We start from the raw sequence: 25,606 nt of genomic DNA on the forward strand, positions 1-25,606 counted from the left end.
TACCCTTCGGAAAATGAAGAACAGCGAGACTAGGAAGAAACAGGATGATTTTCGTAACGTCTCTTTATGTGTGTGATTTGTAAACTAAAGGCGACTTAAAGGCTATAAAGAAAGCGTAAACTGTCAATGAAAACTCACCATTAAAGTTTCTATACCAAAACATTTCAAAGTTCTCAACAGTTTAAAAAAACGATAAATTATTTTAGAAAATAGTTTTATTTATGTTTTTATAAATTAAAATTAGAATTTGTTTCATATGTTATCATTGTTGTTCAAAATTTTGGGTCATATATTTGTATAACCTATTGATATTTCATATTACATTTTTTGCATCTTCAAAACAACAACAATTTGCATGGTAAGGTAAAAATAAGATGTGAGTGATTGATTTAAAAAAATCTGACTACTACTGCTACGAAGATGAAGAAGAGAAAATAGTAGAAATCAAGGTTAATTACTCAATTCTTAAATACATTTACAATTTTCGATTAGTTTTCTCCTTTATTCTTGTAAAATATTTTGATAAAATTTGTTATTAATGCTTTGTTTTTATGTACAGGAATTTTAAGAACTCATTGTAATCAATGATTATTCTTAACAGCTATTTAAAATTGTTTATATGTATGTGTATATGCATATGTGGAGCAAACAAAGGGCGAAGTTGAATATACAAATAACAGCTTGAAATAAAACTAAGTTGTAGCAATTTATTTTACAAATTTATAATAAATGATGGTGTGTTTTTTCGGATTTGGGACTGTTTCTTGTTATACAACAGTCAAGGTAAAATACATACATATAAGTGCAAGTTTTTTCATTAAATAATAAACAAAATAGACTAAGAAAAAATAATAATTATGAATGATTGTGTTTCTTTTATATACCACTTTTTGTTTTTGTTGTTTAAAAAAGCCACACAAAAACAAAAATGCATCACAGTCCATTTAAAATAAAAAATCTCTTTTTAAACTTTGAAAGTTACAAATAAAAACAAAATAAATAAGCTTGTGAAGCGGCTTAATAACATTTCTAAAAATTTCCTTTCTAAAGTCTACTACTTCATCCAACGAAAAATAGAAGTTATACGATTGGCTGCCGATGTCATGAGACCCTCGGCAATGGTGGATTGTTGTTGCTGTTGGCCCGAGGCAGGCGTTATTAAATTTGTATTAATAATATCATGTTGTGTGGGCAAATTAGGTACAGCTTCCCAGTCCAAACGAAATGAGTTTTCATCTAGGGTGGAAAATTAAATACGTTCAGTTTCAGAGTATAATGGGAAACTTAATAAACTTACCTTCCGATTCTGATTCCGTGGCTGTTTCAATTAACAGTAGCAGTGAGTCAACCGACTTCATTAGGGGTGCATTACCAACCTCCTGAAATCCATGTCGCCCCAAATCACTTTTCTCTGGGTCCAATAGTATCAATAAATTTTCCAATGTGTGATTTTCGTTTAGAGTACGCAACTTAACTTGCTGGGTATAGGCTAAATACATTATGTTCGAGTTGAGCCTGGAAACTTTTCGTAGGAATTGTTCTTCATTTAATTTTCGACAAAAATCCCTAAAAAGAATAGTAAAATTTGTGAAGAATGTGGTGCATATATATTATCATCACCACCACACTTACCCATATGCCACTTTGTAGGGCAAACGGACATTCAAGTAATAACATATCAATTGTGTTAACTGAGCCGTATAGGTTAATGCGCCCACAATGCGAAAAGCACTAACACGACTGGGGGCAATTTCATTTGCTGTCGTCTTTGGTACATCATCTTTGTTATCTTTCAACCAATCCAGGTACGCCGAATAATCACCATTTGCTGGCAGCGAGGGGGCCACAATACGATATTGCATTTCGCTAATGCCACTGCTATGAATAACCCATTTACCGCGTATATACGATGTATTCTTGGCATCTGCCAAAGCGGCTATCGTTTCTGCATCTTCTGATGGCGAGTTCAGGTTTCTTTGAAGCTGCTGCTGTTGATGTGCATGTTGCCCAGATGTTGGGGATTTTTCATCTTTGAGTACAATTTCTGATATAGGAAAAATGTACTCCACCAATTGTCGTATGCCGCGTCGTGTAACATCTTTTAGTGTTTCCAACAGTGTGTTATGGCGTTCACGTAAACTATCAATTTTTTCTATACGATCCAGTACATAATCTTCCAGTTCTTTAACTTTTATTGGATATTTTGGCAATGTCTTCTTTTTGTCGGAATTCGCTTTGGATAGCTCATTGCGTTTCTCTTGCAGCGATTGTAGTGTGGACTTCTTTGTGGCTATTAAATTTTGCAGTAGCTCTACTTGCTCCTGATGCCTTTTTATTTCGAATCGAATATTTTCACTTGCCCGCCTTTCCTTAATCAATCGTTCATATTGTTGACTAAATTCGTTTAGTTTTGCTTTAATCTTAAGGAATTGTTGTTGTTTTTCTGATAAACTGGAACAGGAGAAATAGAAATATATTAGTGATTAGCAAAGGCATTGGGATTGGAGTATATAAGTATGAAAAAAAAATAATTCCTACGAATATCCCAAGGAGAGACTTTTTCTGGCGCCTTGAATATTGTACGACACCACTTTATAGAAAAAAGTAGAAAAGAAGGCATTTCTTTCCTTTACCGACCCACCGCAGAAAATTATGAAAAAATTACCACAGATAGTGCTTTTCATGCCGATTCCAACAATGTATTTCTTTTGTTTGGGGAAATGTATACTTACCGAGATATAGGCCTCCGAAGTTCCGAAAATTCCCTTGTTTACTTGGGAAAAAATTTACGATTTAAAAAAAGTTTGTTCGCGTAGCCGAAATTCGCTCCTGTCCATAGGAGAAAGTCTTAAATCCCCGGCCGAAGGCCGGCTACTTAAGAATACTTGCGATTTGAAACAACATTTTTTGATTTTTTCTGCGAAGGGTCGGTAAAGGAAATTTGTTCCGAAAAGAAGTATGTAGTAGGCTTAGCCACCGCTAAATGGGGGGGGGTCCCCTTACTAAATTAATGTTTTTTCCCCGTTTTATGCACTCCAGATTTGTTATAAATCATACAATAGAAATGGATTCGATCATGCACCTTTAGTTTGTATCCTTTTCCATCCACAAATACTGTTTTGCTGTTCATTGTAAGTGAATATGTCAATTAAAACACAATTACTCACCATTCACCATGTCGTCCTCTACGTGTAATGTATCCACCTTTGACACAATCTCGGCAGTGAAATCGATGTTGTTGTGTGAGACAAAGGAAGCATTTCAACGATGGAGCTATATCTAAACCACTACCAGCGTCAACGCCACCACTCTTTAGGCGATTCTTTTTATGGAATTTACCATTTAATTCTAAGATCTCATCATCTTCGTCGTTTGATGTGCTTGATACTTGAAAGTTTTCTGGTGCTTTAGAACTTTCGTCACTACTTGAAGCCATAACATAATTGTGTTAAAAGATTTTTTTATTGTTTTAATTGTTTATACGTTCCTTTTTATTTGGTAAATATATAGTTGCAAAAAAAACTTGTATGTTATTTAAAAAATATACGTATTTTTTGAGTGATTTTTTTTTCTAATAAAACAACAACAAAGTATATGAAGAAAGAAATGTCAATTGTGCTTCTTCTTCTTGGAAGGGGGTTATTAGTAAATAGGGTTGTCGTTTCTTTTTCAACTGCCATAATTAGCTGTGTTCCAGAACTAAAAAGTTTTTACAATTTTTACGACTTTTACACATTTTACTCGAAAAAGCGTTCCCGTACACAAAAAAGTTGTAAAATGTACACTTCTCTTTAAACAAAAATGGCGCTGAATGACGCTCTCTTTAAAAACTTTTTACACGACAAATTTGGGCGAGTAAAAAAATAGTAACATGGTTGCCGGCGTCTGATTGGCTGATACGCCGACTTTGACATTTGTTACAGTTTTTTTGACGTATTTTCCATTTTTCCGTTCCCGAACTTTTTGAAAAAACTTTTTTGTGACAACAATTTTTCTCTATTTCTCTCTTTTACGAGTTTTACTATTAAAAAGAACGGGAACGAAGCTATTATTCACAAATATTTTTTGCGAGTGTAATTAATGCCTGGTTACTAGAGCTGGCAAACCATCGATATTCTCAACATTAGATATTTTCGATATAATGTTTTAAAATATCGATTGCTATCGATATTATCGTTAAGTTGTCATCGCCATTAATTTGGAGATAAAAATGGCGGAAATGTCAATGATTTTCTTGAAATTATGCAACAGTAGTTCACAGAAATGTAAAGGAGAATAAACAAATGCTTTCATTTTATAAAAAATGAAAAAAATACATTTTATTTTATCGAAAAATGTGTACGTGTGACTACGGACTTACTTTCTTACACACACATAACCGAAAAGCAGCGAAATTTCTATTTATTTCAATGGATTTCAGGTTAGGGATTTTTATTCCGATAATATCGATAGGCAAAACTATCTACCGATATTGAATTTTTAAATAACAATCGATATTATCGATAGTGCCATCGATTTTTTGCCAGCTCTACTGGTTACCCCGTTTAGAATATAGGCTTGTTTACACTCACGCTCCGAAATTCACTGGATTTCACGAAATCCTGATATATACCCCGTTGTTTACAATAATGTTTTGTTGATTTTAAACATATCACAGATCATCGAACATGAATTTTCAAAACAAGTTGTTTTAAAACAAAATATACGACAATATAGAACTTTACTTCTTTATTTCGAAAATTATCGTAATAATATGCCTGTTCCAGAACCGGCATGGTAGAACAAATATAAAGTAAAGTTAATACTACAACAAATACAACTCGAACAACAACCACAAAGGAATTTGTTTTTGTTTGTAACGTTACTGCCAGTTGTATTTGTAAACAAAACAAGGAAATGTCTATAAATTATTGGAATTTAAAAAACTAATAATTTTTCACACTTGGTTGAATATTTTGGAAAACATGAATGAAAATTCCTTACATTTTCAATTTTTATGTTTCCACATCATTCCACTAAATGCATAAATTCTCGCAGAAAGTAGAATTCTTGCAGAAAAGTTTGGGGTGGCTGGAAATTCATAGAAAAAGGAGAAGCTGTTTCAATGTTTTGTTTTAGATATCAAAGAAGCACATGTTTATTAGGGCTTTATTTTTTTAAATTTTAACAAAATACCTCACCTATTAGCAAACGTTGTATCGCCTCTACAAGCGGGGATTTACTGCGCGGCTTATCGTTCGAACTTGGAGGAGGTTACATATCATTGATATGAAGAAGTCTTTCTGGGAAATGTTTTTTTCCGAATGATATATTTTTTTTTTTCTCAAAAAATATATGTCCTTAATGTACATCGAAATAGAAATAAATGTATAAAATGTGATATGAAATTTGGCACTAACGTTACAACCCAGTTCAGTCAGCTGTGTATTGCTGCTACCTTTTCTTATTCTACCATGCAGAACCGGGAAGAATCTACACATTTTTACTACAGAAACAATTTTTCCTTTATGTACTAAATCGGCCCATATTCAATATTTGTAGTAGTATGTGTACATTTTTTAAAACATGAGAATGTGTGTTTGATTTTTATGGATTGAGGAAAATCAAAATAGTTTTGATTTTCAAAATGAAACCCAGTCAATCCGATGAATATGGTTCATTTTCAAAATTGTCAAAAAGCAATTTTAAAAAACAGAACGTTGTGTTTGTGAAGAAATAAAAAACATTTTAAGTTCATTAATTTTTAGAGGAAAATTTGAAGATTTCGGTTGCAGATTGAAGCCTGATTGAATGCTTTGCTACACACTTATCAAGCACACACGTATTCAATGTTTACATTTACGAAATCCACTCGATTTCATCTGTCAATTCCTTTGTGTATACGTCAAATAAAAACTCATCTGAAATCGATTGGATTTCATTTGACGTTTGAGCAATGGAATTGACAGTTGAAATCGAGTGGATTTCGTAAATGTAAACATAGTAGTACAGAAGGAATTCTTCGGCTGGCCAAGCCAATTTGATAGTTATAGTACGTTTATATATAAGCGGATTTAACAAACCCACTGGGTTTCAAATGTCAATTCCTTTACGTCTACGTCAAGTAAATCCTAATTAAGAAGGTTAACCCTGCAAAAGGCTATAATATAAACATGGCCTTGTGGGCCGCTTAACAGATGAACAAGTACACAGCAAAAAAATTTGGAATTAGTGCAATGCAGGGCTATGTTTTCACTACATCTATCGATGCAGTCCACACGGAAGCTCTGTTCCAGAACTAAAAAGTTTTTACAATTTTTACCACTTTTACACATTTTTCGTTCCCGTACACAAAATTTATATGAAAATCGTTTACGACTTTTACAACTTTTACCACTTTATAAAGTACGGGAACAGGCCAGGAGTTATGAAAAATGTACTCCGTTCGATACATTTTTGCTCTGTTCCAGAACCTGCAAGGAGGTACTATTTTTTACTACGATAACAGACCATTCATAAGCACTCGCATAAAGATCCCCACAAACAAGTCAGTTTGTTGATACCTACAAGCAAAGCATCATTTTTCCAAGGATAATAAAGAGTGTATAAATTTCTAAGTATTTGTTATAAAATAAATAAATACAAGCAAAAAAAGTTGCGAATATTTTTGCGATAACTCAAGGGACGGAAATAATTTTTTTAGTAGAGTTGGTGTCCGTGCCAAAATGTGAAATAGTGATTTCACTGCATTTCTAAGAATTTGTTATAAAATAAAGAAATACAAACTAAATTTGCGAACATTTTTGCGGTAACTCAAGGGACGGAAATACATAATTGTTTTATTAGAGTTGGAGTCCGTGCCAAAATGGGAAATAGTGATGGGAATACAATCCAGCAAAAAAATTGGAAGTGGTGCAATGTAGAGTTATGATTTCACAGCATCCTTCGATGCAGCCCACACGGAGTTATGACAAATGCACTCCGTTCGATGCATTTTATAAGCAGTTCCTTTAGAGGTCCCTACAACAGATCCAGTTGGTTGATCCCTATAAGCAGACACATTTCTTAAAAAGACAAACAAGAGGGTTTACATTTCAAAGAATTTTTTTTTAAAACAAGTAAGAAAGTATCAGTCAGGTGTGCTGACCGAAATATACCCTCAGAGAATGACCAAAAAAGAACCAACCACAATAATTATGCAAAATACGTGAAATCTGAAGGTATGGTAATCATCATTTACCAAAAATTTTAGTGGGCAAACTTCTGATACGGAGAGAGCACGAAATAATTAAATAACGTTAAACCAGCTTATAGCTGGTTTACATTACGAAATCGAGTCGATTTCAAACTGTCAATTCCTTTGCGTATACGTCACGTAACGATAGAAGACTCCGTGGAAATACACGTGAAGTTTTTAAAGCAGTAAGACAACTCAGTTCAGAGAAAATACGTAGCGTATCTAATATTAAAGACGGACATGGAAATATTCTCACTAATATTTGTGATCAACTACGGCGGTGGAAAGAATTCTACGAAAGCTCTAGTCAAACCGTTACACATATATCAAATACATCATCAGTCCGACGGAACCCAAGGAGAGATATATCAACAGCAGTACCTTCTTTATCTGAAATTAAATTCGCTATCTCGAAGTTAAAAAACAATAAATCACCTGGCCCCGACAATATACCCGCGGAATTATTTAAATATGCTCCTATACTACACACATATATCTGGCCCCTCATTAGAGAAATTTGGGAATCAGAATCTATACCGCCTGATTGGATAGAGGGTTTGATAGTAACCATACCAAAAAAAGGAGACCTTATCGAATGTAGAAACTGGAGGGGCATAACGTTGTTAAACACTATCCAAAAAATTCTAGCATTTATTATTGCTCTGTTCCAGAACCTGTAAGAAGCTGCTACTTTTTACTACGATAACATTTTTCCTTTATGTTATCGGAAAAAATAGTAGAAATTAGTAGATTCTTGCAGTACTGGAACAGACCATATACTTGAACGCATTTCACCAGCAATAGAGCCAAGTATAAGAAAAGAACAGGCGGGTTTCCGAAAAAACAGATCCTGCGTTGACCACATAAGCACGCTAAGAATAATTGTAGAGCAATCCATAGAATGGAACAGTCCGCTTTATTTAATCTTCGTCGATTTCGAGAGAGCTTTCGACACGATTGAAAGAAGTGCCATCTGGGAAAGCCTTACAAATGTTGGCATACCCACCAAAATAGTGGAAATCATCCGTATGCTATACCAAAACGCGTCATGCAAAGTGTCATTCAAGGGACTAGAAAGTGAGCCTCTAAGAATAAAAAACGGTGTTAGACAGGGATGTGTACTCTCTCCTCTATTATTTCTGATTGTCCTTGACAAGGTACTAATAAAAACAAACGCGGAAGCCACGGATGGTATACAATGGAAGCTAGGAGAACGTCTTCATGACTTGGACTACGCGGACGATATTTGCCTTATGTCGCATACCTTAAGCGGCATCCAAGAGAAAATCAACAATCTCCAAAAATTTAGCCTGGACGTTGGGCTGAAAATTAACATTAAAAAGACGAAAATAATGAGAATAGGCACAACGAACAACTCTCCTGTCCTTCTCAACGGCACAGCTATCACCGAGCTGATGCAGATGTATACAGCAGAATCAATAAAGCTCGTCACGCCTTTTCATCACTTGCAGGAGTATGAAAATCCTCCCAAATATCCAGAAAACAAAAAATTTACATTTTTAATACCAGTGTGAAGTCAGTACTTTTATATGGCTGTGAGACGTGGAAAGTGACCGAACCAATCACACACAAGATACAAGTATTCATAAATAACTGCATGAGACGAATACTCAAAATATTTTGGCCATTACAAATAAGCAACCAGGATCTGATGAGAGCATGCAATATGATTCCGATAGATACAGAAATTAAGCAGAGGAAGTGGAAATGGATTGGCCATACTCTACGTAAAGAAGACACTGACATCGCTAAATTAAGTCTCCAATGGAACCCACAAGGTCGACGGAACAGAGGACGTCCAAAAGCAACCTGGCGAAGATCGGTGGAAGCTGAACTCCAATCAGCAGGAAAAACTTGGTCTGAGATAAGGCATATGGCGCAGAACCGAAACGAATTCCGAAATTTTTGTACAAACATTATAACCTAACATAAATCAAAATAACGTCAATTTGCTTGTTTAAGCTAGATGCTCCACTTGGGAGTGTTGTTTTTCTTCTGTGAATTTATATTTTATTTATGTAATGAAGTGGAAAAAAGCAACAACTAATAAAAAAAAATACGTCAAATGAAAACTCAAATGAAATAAATTCGATTTCATTTGACGTTTGAGCAAAGCAATTGACAGTTTGAAATCGACTCGATTTCGTAATGTAAACCAGCTATAAGCATTATAGATATAGGACGTATGTATTAAGCTTAGATTCTGTGAACGTCCAAAATGATGGGAAAGTTTCGTATGAAAGTTTTAGCGTGTAACATAAGAGTATGGAACTCGATCTATGAACGCCAAAATAATGGGAAAGTTTCGTATGAAAGTTTTAGCGTGTAACATAAGAGTATTTCTCGGAATAAATATATTGTGTGCGTGTGTTTGTGTTATTTGGTCTGTTCCTTTACTTTTGAAAATGGTAAGACTGGCAAAAGTACTAAAAATTGTAAACTACTCTCATATGAATTGCATGGTGTCTAAAGTGAAGGAACGCTTTTCGAGTAAAAAGTGGTAAAACTTGAAGAATCTTGCACGTAAAGGAACAGAGCTATTGTATTAGTGTGTATGTGCGATTGGTTGGTTTAATAAGAAAGGTTAGCCAAAGCTTTATGTCAATTTAAATTTTTTCATTCGAATATTCCTAAAACTTCAAAACAATATAAACAAACTGTGTATGTGTGTGGTGTTTGAATAATATGCCAAACAATTTTAAAAACAATAGAATTCAATGATTTTTAATATTGTTTTTAGACCATTTATGTGGAAGAAATTCGTCAGATTTGCATTGAAACAATCATTTTATCACATTCACAGCTGGATTATGTGGAGAAAACTTAACACTTCATTAATTTTTCCCGTTTTTTATAAAATGCTCAAAAAATGCATTGTAAACAAACCCACTTGTTGCTTAATTTTGAAGTTTTAGGAATTCAGGAAAAACAAGGGTTCTATAGATTTTTTTCATTTAAATCTACCTCTTTACTTATACGATGTGCGTTAGCAAATGACGCAAAAAAACAGATGTAAATACACTTCATTTGATTCTAGGATTTCGTAAAACGAAGTCATTTAATGAGCATATGTAAATTGGACTTCACTCTCTTAAAAATTGCTTCCAGTTTTGCCACTTTTCGGGGTTAAGGAACGCGTTGCAGGTTAAAAATGGTAACAAATGGTAAAATGGTAACCACAGGTAAGTAAAGGAACACAGCTATCCTCGTTACATCGCTTCAATTTATTTATTTTTATGTAAATTCATCAACCAAAAGATGAAAACAAAGAAAAGATTCGTTAGTCCCGGTCCACACTAGAGTGATTTCATTGAAAAAATTGCAAGAAATTATGCGTCTCTAGATCGACTTCCATAGTAGAGTAAAATCATAAAATTGCTGTATTGAGGAATTCGATTTAAAACCGCTTAATTTCATGAAATTTTTTAATGAAATTCATGTTAGTGTGGACCGGGTCTTAAACTACTTTGCTCTCGGAATTATTTGGAACGAAGGAAATAAAAAGAACGACGAAAGAGAAAGGTTCATTGAACAATATCGGTCTGGGAACTATTTGGAACGACGAAAGAGAAAGAACGATAAAAGAAAAAGATTCATTGAAATTTATCGCTCTCGGAACTATGGAACTATCTCTTATGTTACACGCTGAAACTTTCCCATTATTTTGGCGTTCTTAAGGGGTGAGTACATAAGCTGCCTTGCCTGCTTACCTTGCTTGCTTCTGATAAAAGAATAAAAAAGAAAAGGGCAACCCAGTTCGAAATTTGCTCGGCCCTCTTTATTCTTTTATTTTTATTATGTCATAAATGAAGCAGGAAAGCAAGGCAATCAGGCAAGGCAGCTTATGTACGCAGGCCTTTAGGTCGAGTTCCCCATTACAGTAATTTCATAAAATTACTTTTGTATGGAACTCGATCTATGAACGCCAAAATGATGGGAAAGTTTCGTATGAAAGTTTTAGCGTGTAACATAAGAGTATATTAAGGAACTAGTTACTTTTGGAATAAGGAACTAGAAAGATCGATAGATTGCCCAACTCTAATGGCGAAAGCTGAACTAGTGATAGGAAGGCAACATAAAAACCATTTCAATGATGAAGCAAAATCAGTGACGGTTGTATAAAATGCGAATAATGTTGCTTTTTTAATTTATTCGTTTACTAGAGCAAAGCGAACAAAGCAAGCAACGAGCTGATTGAGTTCCGGACTAAACTCTTTAAAATATATTGAACGTTGTTGCTTGCTTCACGCCAAGGCCAAGTACTACCTAATTAAAGTGCGATCTTACATTTATTTATTCTTGTACATAAATTGAGGCTTCTTACCCATAAAGTCGTATGCCAGACTATGAACATTTTCATTAGAAAATTCTTTTACTAAAGCCACACGCTGAAACTTTAATACGAAACTTTCCCATTATTTTGGCGTTCATAGATCGAGTTCCATACTAAAGTAATTTTATCAAATTGCTGTATTGGGGAACTCGATCTAAAGGGTTGTTTACACCATCTATCAATGTCGTATGAGATGCCAAATTTTCTACCTGTGAATGTTGTACACATAGTGTAACCACTATGAAAATTTTCATCTATCAAAATGATTTGGCAACTCATATGTAATTTTTTCATTTAGGGAGCGCTCTATTTGATACGGCATTCTCGTATGTAAACATAAATTTATCAGCTGTTTTCTGACATTCTCAAACAAAAAATGAAAAACAAAATCTTTTAAAAAAGAAAATGGAAAGGTATGTATATTTAAATATTCAGTAAAGTAAATAAATGGCGTTTATAATGTTATTTTCAGATCGATTGGTCGAAAGATGCAGTCTTTGAAATGATTGTTTGGTGGCAAAAACATGAATGCCTCTATAACTCCAAACACCAATTCTACCAATTCAGTTTCCTTTAACCAAAATTAAAATTTGCGCAAAATTGCAACTCAACAATAAATGTAAATAATGACAAAAACAGCTGTTATATTTTTAGGTTATGTCATACGAAAATAACACTTGCAGGTATGAACACACAAATTGAAAATTGTATGGATGACGTCAATTTTGACAAACATAGAGAATGTCGAATGGGTGAAAGAAATGGCAGCTCATATGACATTGATAGATGGTGTAAACAGCCCTTAAGAACGCAAAAATAATAGGAAAGTTTCGTATGAAAGTTTCAGCGTGTGGCTTTAGAGTTTGTTATTCTCTTTTAAATATTCAATGGCGTCCACACACACATATGTACATATATGAAATCATATGAAACTGTTGATATTTTCATTGCTTTGTATTGTTTTGAGAGTTACGAATTTAACCCAGATAAAGCCACTGGTCGTTTAAACGCCACTAAAAATGGTTGCAAAAATTGACGTAAAACTCGGGGTTTTTCGAATATTTTTGTGGGGTTTTTTGCGTTCTGTTATAGTATTGCCTGTTATCTGTCATTTCACGCTTATAAAACTTCATTTGACATATGCATTTCCACGCAATTGGCCTAAAAGCCAAGCTATTCAAAAAAATCGACTTTTTTGTAATTTTCGACTTTTGATGAAAAATTTAAAAATGCGATAAAAATTTAACCATAAATTTTAGAAACATATAAAGTCAGGGATTTGTTAGGAATATATTAAGAGTATTTTCTTAATCAAAAACCAAGGGATTGGCATGTAAGGATACACCAATATAACCCTCCAAAGTCTTTGGCACTTTTAAAAGAAGGCCCGATTGCAGGAAAACTATACGTTTTAGAGAAAAAAAAACTATTTTATAAAAAATGCTTAAAAAGACTCTAAAATATAATTTTCATAAACAATTTTAAAAATTTCTCGGCGCTAAGTGGGTCTGGCATAAGACCAACTCGAAACATTTTCATAAAAATTTTCATAGTCTGGCACAAGAGAAAGAATCGCGGGTAGGAAAATCGAAAGTCGACCATGAAAAGTAGTCTTTTCGATTTTGTCTATATTCAAAAGTCGACTTCAATTTTTAAACTATACTTTTCGATTAATCGAAAGTCGACTTACCTATCCCTAGTTGACATCTGTTTGCGAACGACGGGTAGGGTACGGTCGGTAAAATTTGCGAAAAATAGCAGAAGTGGAGGCAAAAAATTTGCACAGCCATATAGAAAAATTATACAATATTAATATTAAGTGAAACTAAAAAGCATTTCTCCTAATTTTAGAGTTTCCAAATCCGCAACGAATCGACATAGGTGAGACAAAATGATGCAGCCAGTAAAAATGATTTTCTCGAGCATAGCTCGTCGTGGATTTGCCACCACTTCTCGGGCAGCAGCCGCACAACAAATGACCGTGAGAGATGCCCTAAACAGTGCCTTGGACGATGAAATGGCACGTGATGAACGTGTCTTCATCATGGGTGAGGAAGTGGCCCAATATGATGGTGCCTATAAGGTGAGTGGTTCTATTCTCCAACGAAAAAGAAAATCTTTTTTCACAGTGATTACGTAAAATCGTGTACGGGTTAGGATATGTACAAACGTACAAACATACGTATCAATGCTGAATGCATTCATATGGTTTTTCTTCTTGATTTGATTGTTCTGTTGTTGTTGTTGCTGTTGTTCATATAAGCGAGCGACAAAGTAACATCTATCTTTGGAAAATAGAACAGTGAAAGACAAGGGAAAGAGAACAGTTAATAATATGACGACAATTAGTGATAACAATCCCCAAGACAAGTGTTCGAATGGCTGTGTATAAATGGAATGCACTGTGATTGTTTAAGGTCATTCATCAGTTAACGACGAAACGAACGTCATTTGTTTGTTATTAAACTATTAGTGACGTTGTAGCATAAACATTATTTCTTGTATATGAGTAATGATATAATTGTTGTTATATTTCTTTTGCAGATTTCTCGCGGTTTGTGGAAGAAATACGGAGACAAACGTGTCATTGATACTCCAATTACCGAAATGGGTTTCGCCGGTATTGCTGTTGGTGCTGCCATGGCTGGTCTACGTCCAGTTTGTGAATTTATGACATTCAATTTCTCTATGCAAGCCATTGATCATGTAAGTGTCGTTATGTTTAATGAGTTATAATATTAACAAAAAACTAAATCTGTCAAGTATCACACCACTATTATTTCGATTTTTTTTTCATTTCATATATACATATAAGATGCAGGTAACAAATAGCCATATAGGACATTCATTTCAAATCTAAAGCACATACCTCTACAAAAATGCAGATTATGAATGTAATCGCCTGATTTCTGATTTGTAATAGGTGCTAATACTGTAGTTGTTGTAGCAAGCTCATTGAAAACTTTCTGCCGTTGAAATTGATTATTATCATAACTAGTTATTCGTATTATTTTGCAATCTTTGAGAGTGTAACTTAATTCAGCCGGTAAAACAGAACGTTCGTTCTTCAAGGCGAACTACATTTATGTTTTTAAGCCTCTTTGCATATGCTTTCCACATTTTTTTACATCAACTGCGGGTAGATTTGTATTGAATAGAAATTTTTAACATCGTTTTTCACATAATTAGGTAATAAGCGTACCCTTTGGAATTGCATACCTTTTATACTATTTCATTGTCAATGTATAAGATTATACAGAGTCCTGTAGATATTCAGCTAAAACCAAATATTCTCAATACTTTTAGCAATAAAAACATTTGAAAAATAAAATGTTTAATAGCGATTACTACGGCAGAGATGGCTATAGTTTTGACACAGCAGCGAGTTTTTTCGTACCGGATTGACCCGAAACCATAGTGTTTCGGCCAGCAGCTTCCAACCCAACATCAAACCTATGCTTCAACCTAGGTTTATATGCTGCTACAATAACAACAACATAGTTTTGGATGCCACAAAAAATTCGCATCAGTTCCCTCATTTGATTGTTAACGTAGGTGTACCAGCGTGGTGCAGTGGTATGCACATCCGCCTTGCCCGCTAAGTCTCGAGGTTCGATTTCCAGGCCAATTGTTTAATATGAGTCGCGGTGCACTATATAAATATAGTTAAGTCCCTCTTGTCTTGTGTTATTGGGAACATATGTATGTTTGTTACGGTAGGGTTCGATAGCAAAACATTTAAAAAAGTATAGTAGTTTTCCGCTTTTATTTTCTTTGCCATTATGGATCAAAAAATATAGTTACCCATTATTTTATTAATCTTTTAATTCTATCACCCATTTTGCACATATTAATTGTTAACTTTAACTCATATTATCTCAAAAACTTTTAAGTAAATTTGTTATAATTGTCGTAATAAACCAAAAAGGCATCGTAACTCATCAAGAACGGGAAATGCCAACAATAACAAACACCCACTTTTCATATCATCAAAAACCGCTATATGAGCATAAGATTGTTGCAAAGAAAATTGTAATGGGATAATATGGGTTAAATTTCTTTACAAGCATATCAAAACAAGAGTTGATGCTCTCCAAGGCGACATGGTTTAAAATTTTCAATATTTTAAACTCATAAACAACAACTCTTATAAGAACATCATCTGAAACTTTTCAAATATTCAGTAAATACAAAATCTTTCAAAATTCATAACAAATGACCCATATTATCCAATTATCCAATACAAAACAGGCTTCCCTACTGAAACCTACTAAATCGTCAATGATTATGCGTCAAATGCACATGCATAGTGGTGGCTACGCACATCCGAATCCATCGACCATACCAATTTATGCTGTTGTTCAACCCCAATTGAATCGTATACCCCTGGGAGACTATTTACCCAAACGTCCACAAATCGGCGATCCCACCAAATCAAAATGGTTGGATGAAATTGGTGATGTGGTCAATGAAACAAATGAAATCCAAGCACCCACTGATTCCAAAACCGATAAAATGGAAGCGGCTCGCATGATTGTTATCAGAAGACGTAAAATGAAGAAACATAAGCTAAAGAAATTGCGCCGTAAGATGAAATTTGAATGGGCCAAGGTTAGGCAACGTCGTGAAATGCGCAAAGAAAAAGCATTCCAAGCTAAGCTCATAGCTCAAATCAAAGATGCCGAAGCCTTTAATGCTGCCAAATTTGTGGCCGATAAAATTCAACAAGCCAAGGAAACACCATTGCCACGTCACTGGAAGGGACGTCGTCTGCCAGCCTTTATAATTAAGGAGAAACTGGGTATTAAATAAAGCAAACCAAAACAAATTCTTTGTTCCACGTAGTTGTAAGAAGTGCTTCTTAAGTTAAATAAAACGTTACGAAATTCAATGAATTTTGTACTAAATCTAATTATTGTTGGTATTTCCTTGATCTTGGTCGGTAAAAGCGAGAGACCTTTTGATGTGTGTAAGTGATTTGTTTATTTTTGAACTTTTCCTACCAAGGTCATCAATTCAGCTGCCAAAACCTTCTATATGTCTGCCGGTATGGTTAATGTACCCATTGTATTCCGTGGCCCCAATGGCGCTGCTGTTGGTGTTGCTGCCCAACATTCGCAATGTTTTGCTGCCTGGTATGCCCATTGTCCTGGCCTAAAAGTATTGTCTCCTTATGATTCAGAAGATGCTCGTGGTCTATTGAAAGCCGCTATTCGCGATCCCGATCCAGTTGTCTTTTTGGAAAACGAAGTTGTTTACGGTACAGCATATCCCGTAGATCCAAAAGTTTTAGACAAAGACTTTGTTGTGCCCATTGGCAAGGCAAAAATTCAAAGGCCCGGTAAACATGTAACACTTGTTGCCCATTCCCGTGCTGTTGAAACTTGTCTTTTGGGTGCCGCCGAATTGGCAAAGAAAGGTGAGTTCAAAACGGATACTTATGGGTGAAAGATGTTTTAATAATGATAAAATTTTTTATTTCCTTTTAAGGCATTGATGCTGAAGTCATTAACTTGCGTTCAATTCGTCCATTGGATGTTGAAACCATCTTTAATTCCGTTAAAAAGACACACCATTTAGTTACAGTGGAGCAAGGATGGCCACAAAGTGGTAAGTAGATATGCATCCATGCACTTGTCCCATTTCGGGTCGTTTCCGAACGATTGTCGCAGGGACTCTCCAATAATCTACACATTTGTCAGATATAATTCGAAACAGTTTAATTGTTATTCAATAATTCCATTTGAGATTTGAAACATTTCAATTGTAATTCGAGAATTACACTGTAAATGGTTACATTACATTTATTTATTTAAGTTCTAATTCGAATTTCTTCTTGTAATTTAATTTTTCCCTTTGTGATTCAGATTATACCTTTTGTACTTCGAAGTATTTATTTGGCATTCGAATTATTCCATTTGAAATTCGAAACCCAAAAAATAATAAATAAAACGGGCTCATTCGGTCTGTTGTTTTTATGGAATAAATAAAACTAATTTATTTCATATATGTATAACTCAACGTTTCATTGGGCTTTTTCCAACTTCTTCAGAAGTTTTTTTATTAGAAAATCCTACGATAAAATTACACTGTTGTTCAAATACATTTTTCAGATTATGATTTTTGTTTACTTACAATTAGTTTTCAATACCATTATTATAATTATTTCTTAAATTATGTAAAAAACTGCACATCACCACACCGTAATTTGTATAATTTTAAAAAATAATTACTAAAAAATATTGCAGCAGATTTTACATACATAAAAATACTAGACAAGGAAAATAAAGAGAATAAAAGATACACTCTTGAGAGCTTGAGGATCCAAGAGAGATTATACAAATCAACAAACACCAAAGAAGATAAAGACAACACCAAACTTCAATATTCAGTTGCGAACGAACGACGGCTCTATGAAATAGATTAAGGATTTTTTGTTGCAATATTTTTTAGTAATTATTTTTTAAAATTATACAAATTTCTGTGTTGTGATGTCCAGTTTTTTATATAATTTAAAAATAATTCTAATAATGGTATTGAAAACTAATTGTAAGTAAACAAAATTAAAATCTGAAAAATGTATTTGAACAACAATGTAATTTTATCGTAGGATATTCTAATAAAAAAACTACTGAAAAAGTTGGAAAAAGACCAACGAAAGGTTGAAATAAATTAGTTTTATTTATACCATGAAAACAACTGACCGAATCAGCCCAGTGGAAACACTTTATATTAAATAAAAATACAATATACGGTCATAACATGTTTTGTATTTGTTTTTCGAATAATAAATAAAATGTTTCAAATTATAAACAGATTAATTCGAATTTCAAATAGAGTAATCCCAATTACAAATGAAATGTCTCCAAAAATATTTTTAACAAAATCCAAACTAATCTCCTAAAATATTTTTAGGGGTCGATTATGGATAGCAACCCAACTCCAGTTTCATTGCCGACAACAAATTTAATGGAAATTTCCATTTCCGCATTGAAATTCATAATTTCTTAGAATTAAATTAATAGCTAAAGCTTCAAAACCCTAATATTGAATGAATTTGACAAAAATTTCTGTCGCTTCACTTATTACAGATTTTTATTTTTAATTGTATGATTTTCTCTTCCGGTAACGCAATTATAGTTTAGTTGCTATCCATAATAGACCTCTTAAAGAATCAGGGCCTTTAACGAAAAAATTTTCTTTCAAAAATTCATGTTTTTTTTCCAAAAATATTTTTTTAAATCTTTTTTCCAAAAACATTTTTTTCGGAATTCCTTTTTTCTTTTTTTAAATTCGAGTTTGTCCCCAAAAAATATTTTTAAACAAATAAATTTTTCTCCAAAAAATATTTGTTTTTATCCAAGATTGTCCAAAAATATTGCTTAAAAATCCACAATTGTCTGCAAAAAATATTTCTTAAAAATTCACTATTGACTGCAAAACGTATTTTCTTTCTTATATAGTTTTGTTTTTTAATTTACATTTGTCTCCAAAAAATATTTTTCTTTTAAAAATCCCCAGAAAATATTTGTTTTAAAATCTTCATCAAGTCTTTTACTTAAAAAACCTATATCCTAACAATACAAAAACCAAAGAAATCAACAGAATGCAAACTATTGAAAAATACCAAACAACTTTAAAAAATCTTCAAAAAATATTTCTATTTTAAAAAATTTCCAAAAAAAAAAAAACATATTTTTTAAATCTCCAAATTTTTTCTTTAAAAAATTTCCAAAATTTTTTTCTTTTAAAACCACAAAAAATTGTTTCTTTAAAAAAATCTCCAAAAATATTTTTCTTTTAAAACATCTCCAAAAAATATTTTTCTGTTAAAAGGCCACGTATTTATCCAAAAAATATTCTTCTTTTAAAAATTCCCGATTGTCTCCAAAAATTTTTTTTTTAATACACGTTTGTCTCCAAATTATATTTTTAAAAATTCCAAGCTTGTCTTTAAAATATGTATATTTTTTTTAATATGAGACTATTCTCTCCAATAATATTTTCAAATCCTCGATTGTCTTCAAAAAATATATTTTTAAAAAATACGCGTTTGTTTCCAATTTTTTTTTTTTTAATCCATATCCTGTAAAAATCCCAAAAAAATGTTTTTTTTTTTTTAAATCCAAGTTTGTTTGTTTTCTTTGAAAATTCCAAAAATTATTTTTTTTTTTAAATCCAAGCTTGTATCCCAAAGATGTTTCCTTAAAAAAAAAATCCCAAAAAAAAAATTTTTGTCTTCAATTTGATTTTGTAAAATCAAAGTTTGACTTCAAAAAATATTTTTTAAAGAATTCACGTTTGTCTCAAAAAATATTTATAAAAAAACACTACACCATTTTCAACTGTTATTCAGAAAATACCAGTTGTAATTCAGACATTTTATTTGAAATTCAGATGTTTTATTTGTAATTCAGACATTATATTTGTAATTCAGATATTCCGTTTCAAATTCAGAATACTTCATTTGAATTTCAGATTTTCCATTTGAAATTCAGAAATTCCATTTGAAATTCAGAATATTGCAGTTGAAATTCAGATATTCCATTTGAAATTCGGAATTTCCATTTGATATTCAGAATTTTTCTATTGAAATTCCGAATTTCCATTTGAAATTCAGGAATTCCATTTAAAATTCAGATATTCCATTTTAAATTCAGAACACGTCAATTGAAATTAAGATTTTTCATTTGAAATTCAGAATACATCAATTGAAATTCAGAAATTTTGAATTGAAATTCAGAAATATTCAATTGAAATTCAGAAAATAATCTATTAAACATATTTTTAATAATGTATTGAGTTTTATTTACATAAACAGCGAACGACTAACGTGATGATAGGATTGTAAATAAAATGGCGGAAAATTAAGGACGCATAGCAATGACAATACAACGCATATAATCAATACGCTATGTAAATACATAGTGTTAACCGTTAAAAACAAATGTAAAATAATCTATCGTCCCACCGGTATATCTTCCAGAGATAGGGCTTCTTCGTGGAGTGTTGAGGAGTGTTGAATGGCTCGACTGCAGTCGCCGACACTAATAGTTAACAAAGCTTCGTCTATTACAGATTCCAAATATTGCAACCTCTTCTGACCGATGTTTAGTGGTGTCACGGTTGGAATGGTCAAATTCCCTTTAACATAAGTTTTTATTTTACCCCGTATAATTTTGATTGGGTTTAATTTATTGCAAAAATATTTCCTCCTATCTATTGTGACATGGAGCGTTATTCACAACAAGAACGAGTTCCGACAATTGGTTCCTCATTTCCACCCATTTGGACAAAACCGACTGGACCCACTCTTTTGCATCGTTTCCTCTGAGGGCTCCACGGCGTCGATACGTTTTTATTATACTGCACGCGCCTATCGCTGAGATGAACATTTGGACCTCTGGACGTTGGGAGAATTTGCACTGCCCTAGTACCAGGTTAATTTCTGAGGTTAATTTTAATTTGTTATTAGTATTCTGAATTATAAATGAAATATTCTGAATTTCAAATGGAATATCTGAATTTCAAATGAAAATTCTGAATTTCAATTGGCGTGTTCTGAATTTAAAATGGATATTCTGAATTTCAACTGATATTTTCTGAATTTAAAGTGGAAATCCCGAATTTCAATTGAAATATTCTGAATTTCAAATGGAATATCTGAATTTCAAATGAAATATATGAATTTCAATTGAAATTTTCTGAAATTTAAATGAATTATCTGAATTTAAAATGGAATTTCTGAATTTAAATTGACGAGTTCCGAATTTCAAATACAATTTCTGAATTTCAAATGGAATATCTGAATTCCAAATACAATGTCTGAATTACAAATAAAACATCTGAATTTCAAATAAAATGTCTGAATTACAACCGGTATTTTCTGAATTACAGTTGAAAATGGTGTAGTCTCCAAAAAAAAAATATATATATATTTTAAAAAGTTCTTTTAGTCCTCAAAAGAATTCAAAACTCGTTCTCTTCCAAAAAAAAAAAAAAAAAATAAATAAATTAAAACCTCGTTTGTTTACAAAAATATTTTATAAAAAATCCAAGTTTGTCTCCAAAAAATATTTTTTAAAAAATTCACCTAGGTCTTCAAAAAATATTTTAAAAAAATTTAAGTTTTTCTATAATTTTTTTTAATTCAAGTTTGTATCCAAACATGTATATTTTAAAATAATCCAAGATTATCTACAAGAGATATTTTTTTTTAAATAATAATCCAAAAGATATTTTTAAAAAATCGAAAATCACAACAACCCTAGTCTCCAAAAAAATATTTTTTAAAAATACCAATATTTTCAAAAAATCCACGTTTGTTTCCAAAAAAATATTTCATAAAAGAACCATGTTCGTTTCCAAAGAATATGTAAAAACCCCTTGTCTCCATAAATATTTTTTAATCCCACGTTTGGTCTGAAAAATTTTTTTATAAAATCGACGTTTGTCTCTAAAAATATTTTTTTTTTAAAAACCCATTCTTGTCTCAAAAATATTTTTAAAAAATCCGAAAATATATTTTAGAAATCTATGTTTTTTCCGAAAATATTTTGTTTAAAAATTCCAGGATTATCTCCAAAAACAATTTTTTTTTAAGAAATTCCACGTTTATCTCCGAAAATATTTTTTTAAAAAATTCCACCTTTATTTCCAAAAAATAATTTTTTAAAAATTCCACCTTTATTTCCAAAAAATATTTTTTAAAAAATTCCACCTTTATTTCCAAAAAATATTTTTTAAAAAATCCACGTTAAACTCAAAAAATATTTTTTTAAATCCTCCTTTATTTTTTATTTCATTTTTTCTGTATCCACTTTCTTCAATTTGCAGGTGTTGGTGCTGAAATCTGTGCCCGTGTCATGGAGGATGAAACATTCTTCCACTTGGATGCTCCAGTTTGGCGTGTCTGTGGTGTAGATGTACCCATGCCATATGCCAAAACCTTAGAAACAAATGCCCTGCCACAACCCAAAGATGTCGTCGAGGCTGTACATAAAGTTTTAGGAGGCAAAAAGTAAATCTACCAGCCTTCCCAGCCGATGTTTTTTAAACATCAAAAACAACAACAACATATACCAACGTTTTACTCTACTTTCGTACTAGATTCTATGAAAACAAAAAGTTATAAATAATGAAAAAAGATCACCGCCATTATTAGCAAAAGTTTAATAACAAATAGTCAAAAATCTCTAAATCATTGACAAACAAAAACAACAAGAACAAGATACTAAAAAAGACCCTTTTGGATTACAAGTGTATGTATTTATCATTTTTTTTCGTTGCTACATATTTATATTACAACAAATTGAACTAAAATTTATACAAAAAAAAAAAAAAAAAAAAAAAAAACTAACCGAAAAACTCGATTCTCTTGTTGAAATTTTGTTTGCTTAAATAATTTTCAGCAGCTATAAAAACGAAGTATGAATGAATGATCTAAATATAAACAATCTATATGAGGGGATATTAAAATATAACTGTAAGATCTCAAAATTTTGAATCTGTAATGCTGCATTCTTAAAGAATATTAGAATTGTTATTGGCCGAATTCAAACAAAGTTTGTGTTCCTTATTTAAATTATTATTGTATTATAACACTCAAAAAGGGGCTTTAATAAAATATAACAACAACAAAATAAATAATTAAATTGTAAATTATTTTTTATCGAAAAAACAAGGTAGTAAAATTTGATATTTATATTTTTACAGCTATATGACCGAGCAGTTTATGTTTGTGTGTGTGTGTCTGTGCTTTAATAATGAACCCGCCCCTAATCCAGGATGTTATGCGAACCGTGTCCATTGGATGGTTGGCAGCCAGGGGTTAATCCGGCTGTCTTAGAACGGAGCCTTTCTGAAACCAGGCCAAATCAGATCGTAACTAGTGCCTTGCCACAGTACGGCTAAGCTGTGGTGGACCTTGTCAATTGCCTTCAATTAAAACATAGATTACAAATCCATCACCAACAAAACTATGGTGGAATGGAACTGTAATCGTAAGAACAAGATGAACAACTATTTAAAAAAACAAAATTCTTCTCCAAAGCATTTAAAAGCACCAACATTCAAAACTCTAAAAAGTAAATATAGACAGGCACGTTTTATTCTAAGAAAAATTGAGCAAAACAAAAAGGCTGGTATTGTAAATTCTCAAGATATAAAAGGAGAAATTGAGTGCAAAAAAGCCATACAAGAATATGAGGACTATATTAGCAAGAAGAAAAGAGGACACAAAGAAATGGAAAAACAAGTTAGTATACCAAAAGAAACGTTTATTTCCGTTTGTAATGACCTCTCATTGTGTTTGGTAAATAAAGATTTTACCAAACCCATGCTTGTAAATAAATTATGGCATCAAATTGAATATAAGTTATCCAATATGATAATCAATTACGTTGCCAAACTCCACAACAAATCTATTCCATTACCCAGCTACGATTCGTCGAAAAGCTTTCAAGGATATCATGTAATTAAATGTATGAATACTTTCTCTAAAGAGTTAATACAAAAATTTGTTCATGAAATAAGTAATTCCTGGGAAGGCGTTCAACTGCAACTTGTACCTCTTGCAGAGCTGCCAAAACTACCATGTGCCAGCATTTCCTTAGCAAATACATACAACCTTACCGATGAGCAGTTATTACAGTATCTGCAACTTCATAATCCCTCCATTCCCATGGGCGATTGGCAGGTGTATCATGTTAAATGTCTTAAAAATAAACAAATTTGCTATTCTTTACTAATCACAGAAGAGAGCATTCGTGCTTTACAAAGGATTAATTATAAACTTAATTTTGGCATTAATAATATTAACATTAAAATTATTGAAAGTTAGAAAATGTTGAGTGAAAAATAAATAAATTAATTAACGGAATATTTTACTTTTTGAAAAACTGATTCACTACAATCATTTATCGCGTTCTTTATACTGGCCTTATCCTAAACCAATAGCGTTTCGGTCAGCGTCTGCCGACTCAGCATCAAACAAAAGCTGCTACAACACGTTTCCACGAAAATCGTACACACCAAAACCTGAAACTCGCCCACTCGGTCAGAGATTTTCAACAAAGCGACAAAAGTATGAACCGGAAATGTACTGTAAAATATGTCATTAGTAAACTTCAGATTTTTCATATTCTTATATGATGCAAAATGATATACTACGACAATTGTTGTAATTATTAGCGTCTTAGATACATAAAATATCGAAAGAAACTACTTCATCATGACAGATCGGGTTTCAAATGTCAATTCCATTGCTCATATTTCAAATAAATCCTCATAAAGAAGGTTAACCCTGCAAAAAGCTATAGATAATTTGTATACCTTTTAACCAAAAGAAAAGCCAACCCCACATTTTTTACAATCAAAACAATGATGATGGGACGATCCTGGCGTCAGATAACTTCCCTTATGGTTTGTTTTTGTTGAAGTTTCAATCTCAATTGATTGTTTTTAAGTCTGGAGTATTACCCCAATGGCTTAAACTTCATCATTACTTTCTCTTAGGTTTAGGATGCGCAGCTGCCGTGCTGGCAGCCACTCCACTCGGAAACTACAGATTGCGTGACTACAGATTATGGTGATGTGTGACTGATGGGTATATGGTGATTTGTGTAAACGGTATATGGTGGTGTGTGAGTGCAGATGGTGTGATGTGTTTCTTGCTGTGGGCGATTCTGTATGATGTTGCGAGACTGCAGATTGTATTCTGAATGGTGCTGTAGGCCTGCAGATGATGATGCAAGGCTGTTTATGATGATATAGTGAGCTATGTGGAAGGAAATTGTGGATTAGGTTGGAAAGATGGGAAGGGGAAAGTGATAAGACAAAAGAGACAAGAATAAGAAGAATGAGTAATTGTAAAGGAGAGTAACAGATTGTTTTAAGAAGAAAGAGATTATTTTTCTAGATTGTGTTAAGCCTATTCTGACCCGCCCCAGAGCCATTTTAGACTCTTGCAGTAAACCACCAGGGTCAATAGAGGAGAATTAAGATAGAGAGTCAATCACATGTACACCAAATAGTCT

General features: G+C 32.6%; 2 protein-coding genes across 10 annotated transcripts; one reads left to right on the forward strand and one right to left on the reverse strand.

Moving 5' to 3' along the window:
- Positions 1 to 200: 200 nt before the first annotated feature.
- Atg14 (autophagy related protein 14) lies at positions 201 to 3,763 on the reverse strand. Its single transcript, XM_073962328.1, has 4 exons — positions 3,168 to 3,763; positions 1,633 to 2,451; positions 1,298 to 1,566; positions 201 to 1,236 (listed from the first exon to the last, which is right to left on the reverse strand). The coding sequence occupies exons 1-4, from the start codon at positions 3,434 to 3,436 to the stop codon at positions 1,055 to 1,057; spliced, it is 1,539 nt and encodes a 512-aa protein (XP_073818429.1). The 5' UTR covers positions 3,437 to 3,763; the 3' UTR covers positions 201 to 1,054.
- A 9,440-nt stretch (positions 3,764 to 13,203) lies between these two features.
- On the forward strand, positions 13,204 to 22,787 carry Pdhb (Pyruvate dehydrogenase E1 beta subunit). Of its 9 annotated transcripts, none has more exons than XR_012409236.1 (6): positions 13,204 to 13,299; positions 13,422 to 13,653; positions 14,115 to 14,276; positions 15,822 to 16,989; positions 17,061 to 17,180; positions 22,407 to 22,787. XR_012409236.1 is itself a non-coding variant. In XM_073962294.1 (6 exons), exons 2-6 carry the CDS (start codon positions 13,462 to 13,464, stop codon positions 22,592 to 22,594), a joined length of 1,074 nt encoding a protein of 357 aa, XP_073818395.1. In that variant the 5' UTR covers positions 13,204 to 13,299; positions 13,422 to 13,461; the 3' UTR covers positions 22,595 to 22,787. The 9 variants fall into 9 exon arrangements, 5 of the variants coding, with proteins under 5 accessions (XP_073818395.1, XP_073818396.1, XP_073818398.1 ...); XM_073962294.1 differs by having other exon boundaries at positions 16,578 to 16,989; XR_012409238.1 differs by having other exon boundaries at positions 13,214 to 13,294.
- Positions 22,788 to 25,606: the final 2,819 nt, after the last annotated feature.

The sequence above is a fragment of the Musca autumnalis genome, unplaced genomic scaffold (assembly GCF_047663935.1).
Source record: "Musca autumnalis isolate F117 unplaced genomic scaffold, ASM4766393v1 scaffold_1, whole genome shotgun sequence".
In the NCBI taxonomy this organism is placed as follows: Eukaryota; Metazoa; Arthropoda; class Insecta; order Diptera; family Muscidae; genus Musca; species Musca autumnalis.

Coding starts and splice junctions, on each gene's coding strand:
- Atg14 (XM_073962328.1), bottom strand. CDS start 3,436: ATGGCTTCAAGTAGTGACGAAAGTTCTAAAGCACCAGAAAACTTTCAA. Junction 2,452..3,167: donor AGAGGACGACATGGTGAATG/GTGAGTAATTGT, acceptor CTCCTGTTCCAG/TTTATCAGAAAAACAACAAC. Junction 1,567..1,632: donor CCCTACAAAGTGGCATATGG/GTAAGTGTGGTG, acceptor TATTCTTTTTAG/GGATTTTTGTCGAAAATTAA.
- Pdhb (XM_073962294.1), top strand. CDS start 13,462: ATGATGCAGCCAGTAAAAATGATTTTCTCGAGCATAGCTCGTCGTGGA. Junction 13,654..14,114: donor AATATGATGGTGCCTATAAG/GTGAGTGGTTCT, acceptor TTTCTTTTGCAG/ATTTCTCGCGGTTTGTGGAA. Junction 16,990..17,060: donor CGCCGAATTGGCAAAGAAAG/GTGAGTTCAAAA, acceptor TTTCCTTTTAAG/GCATTGATGCTGAAGTCATT.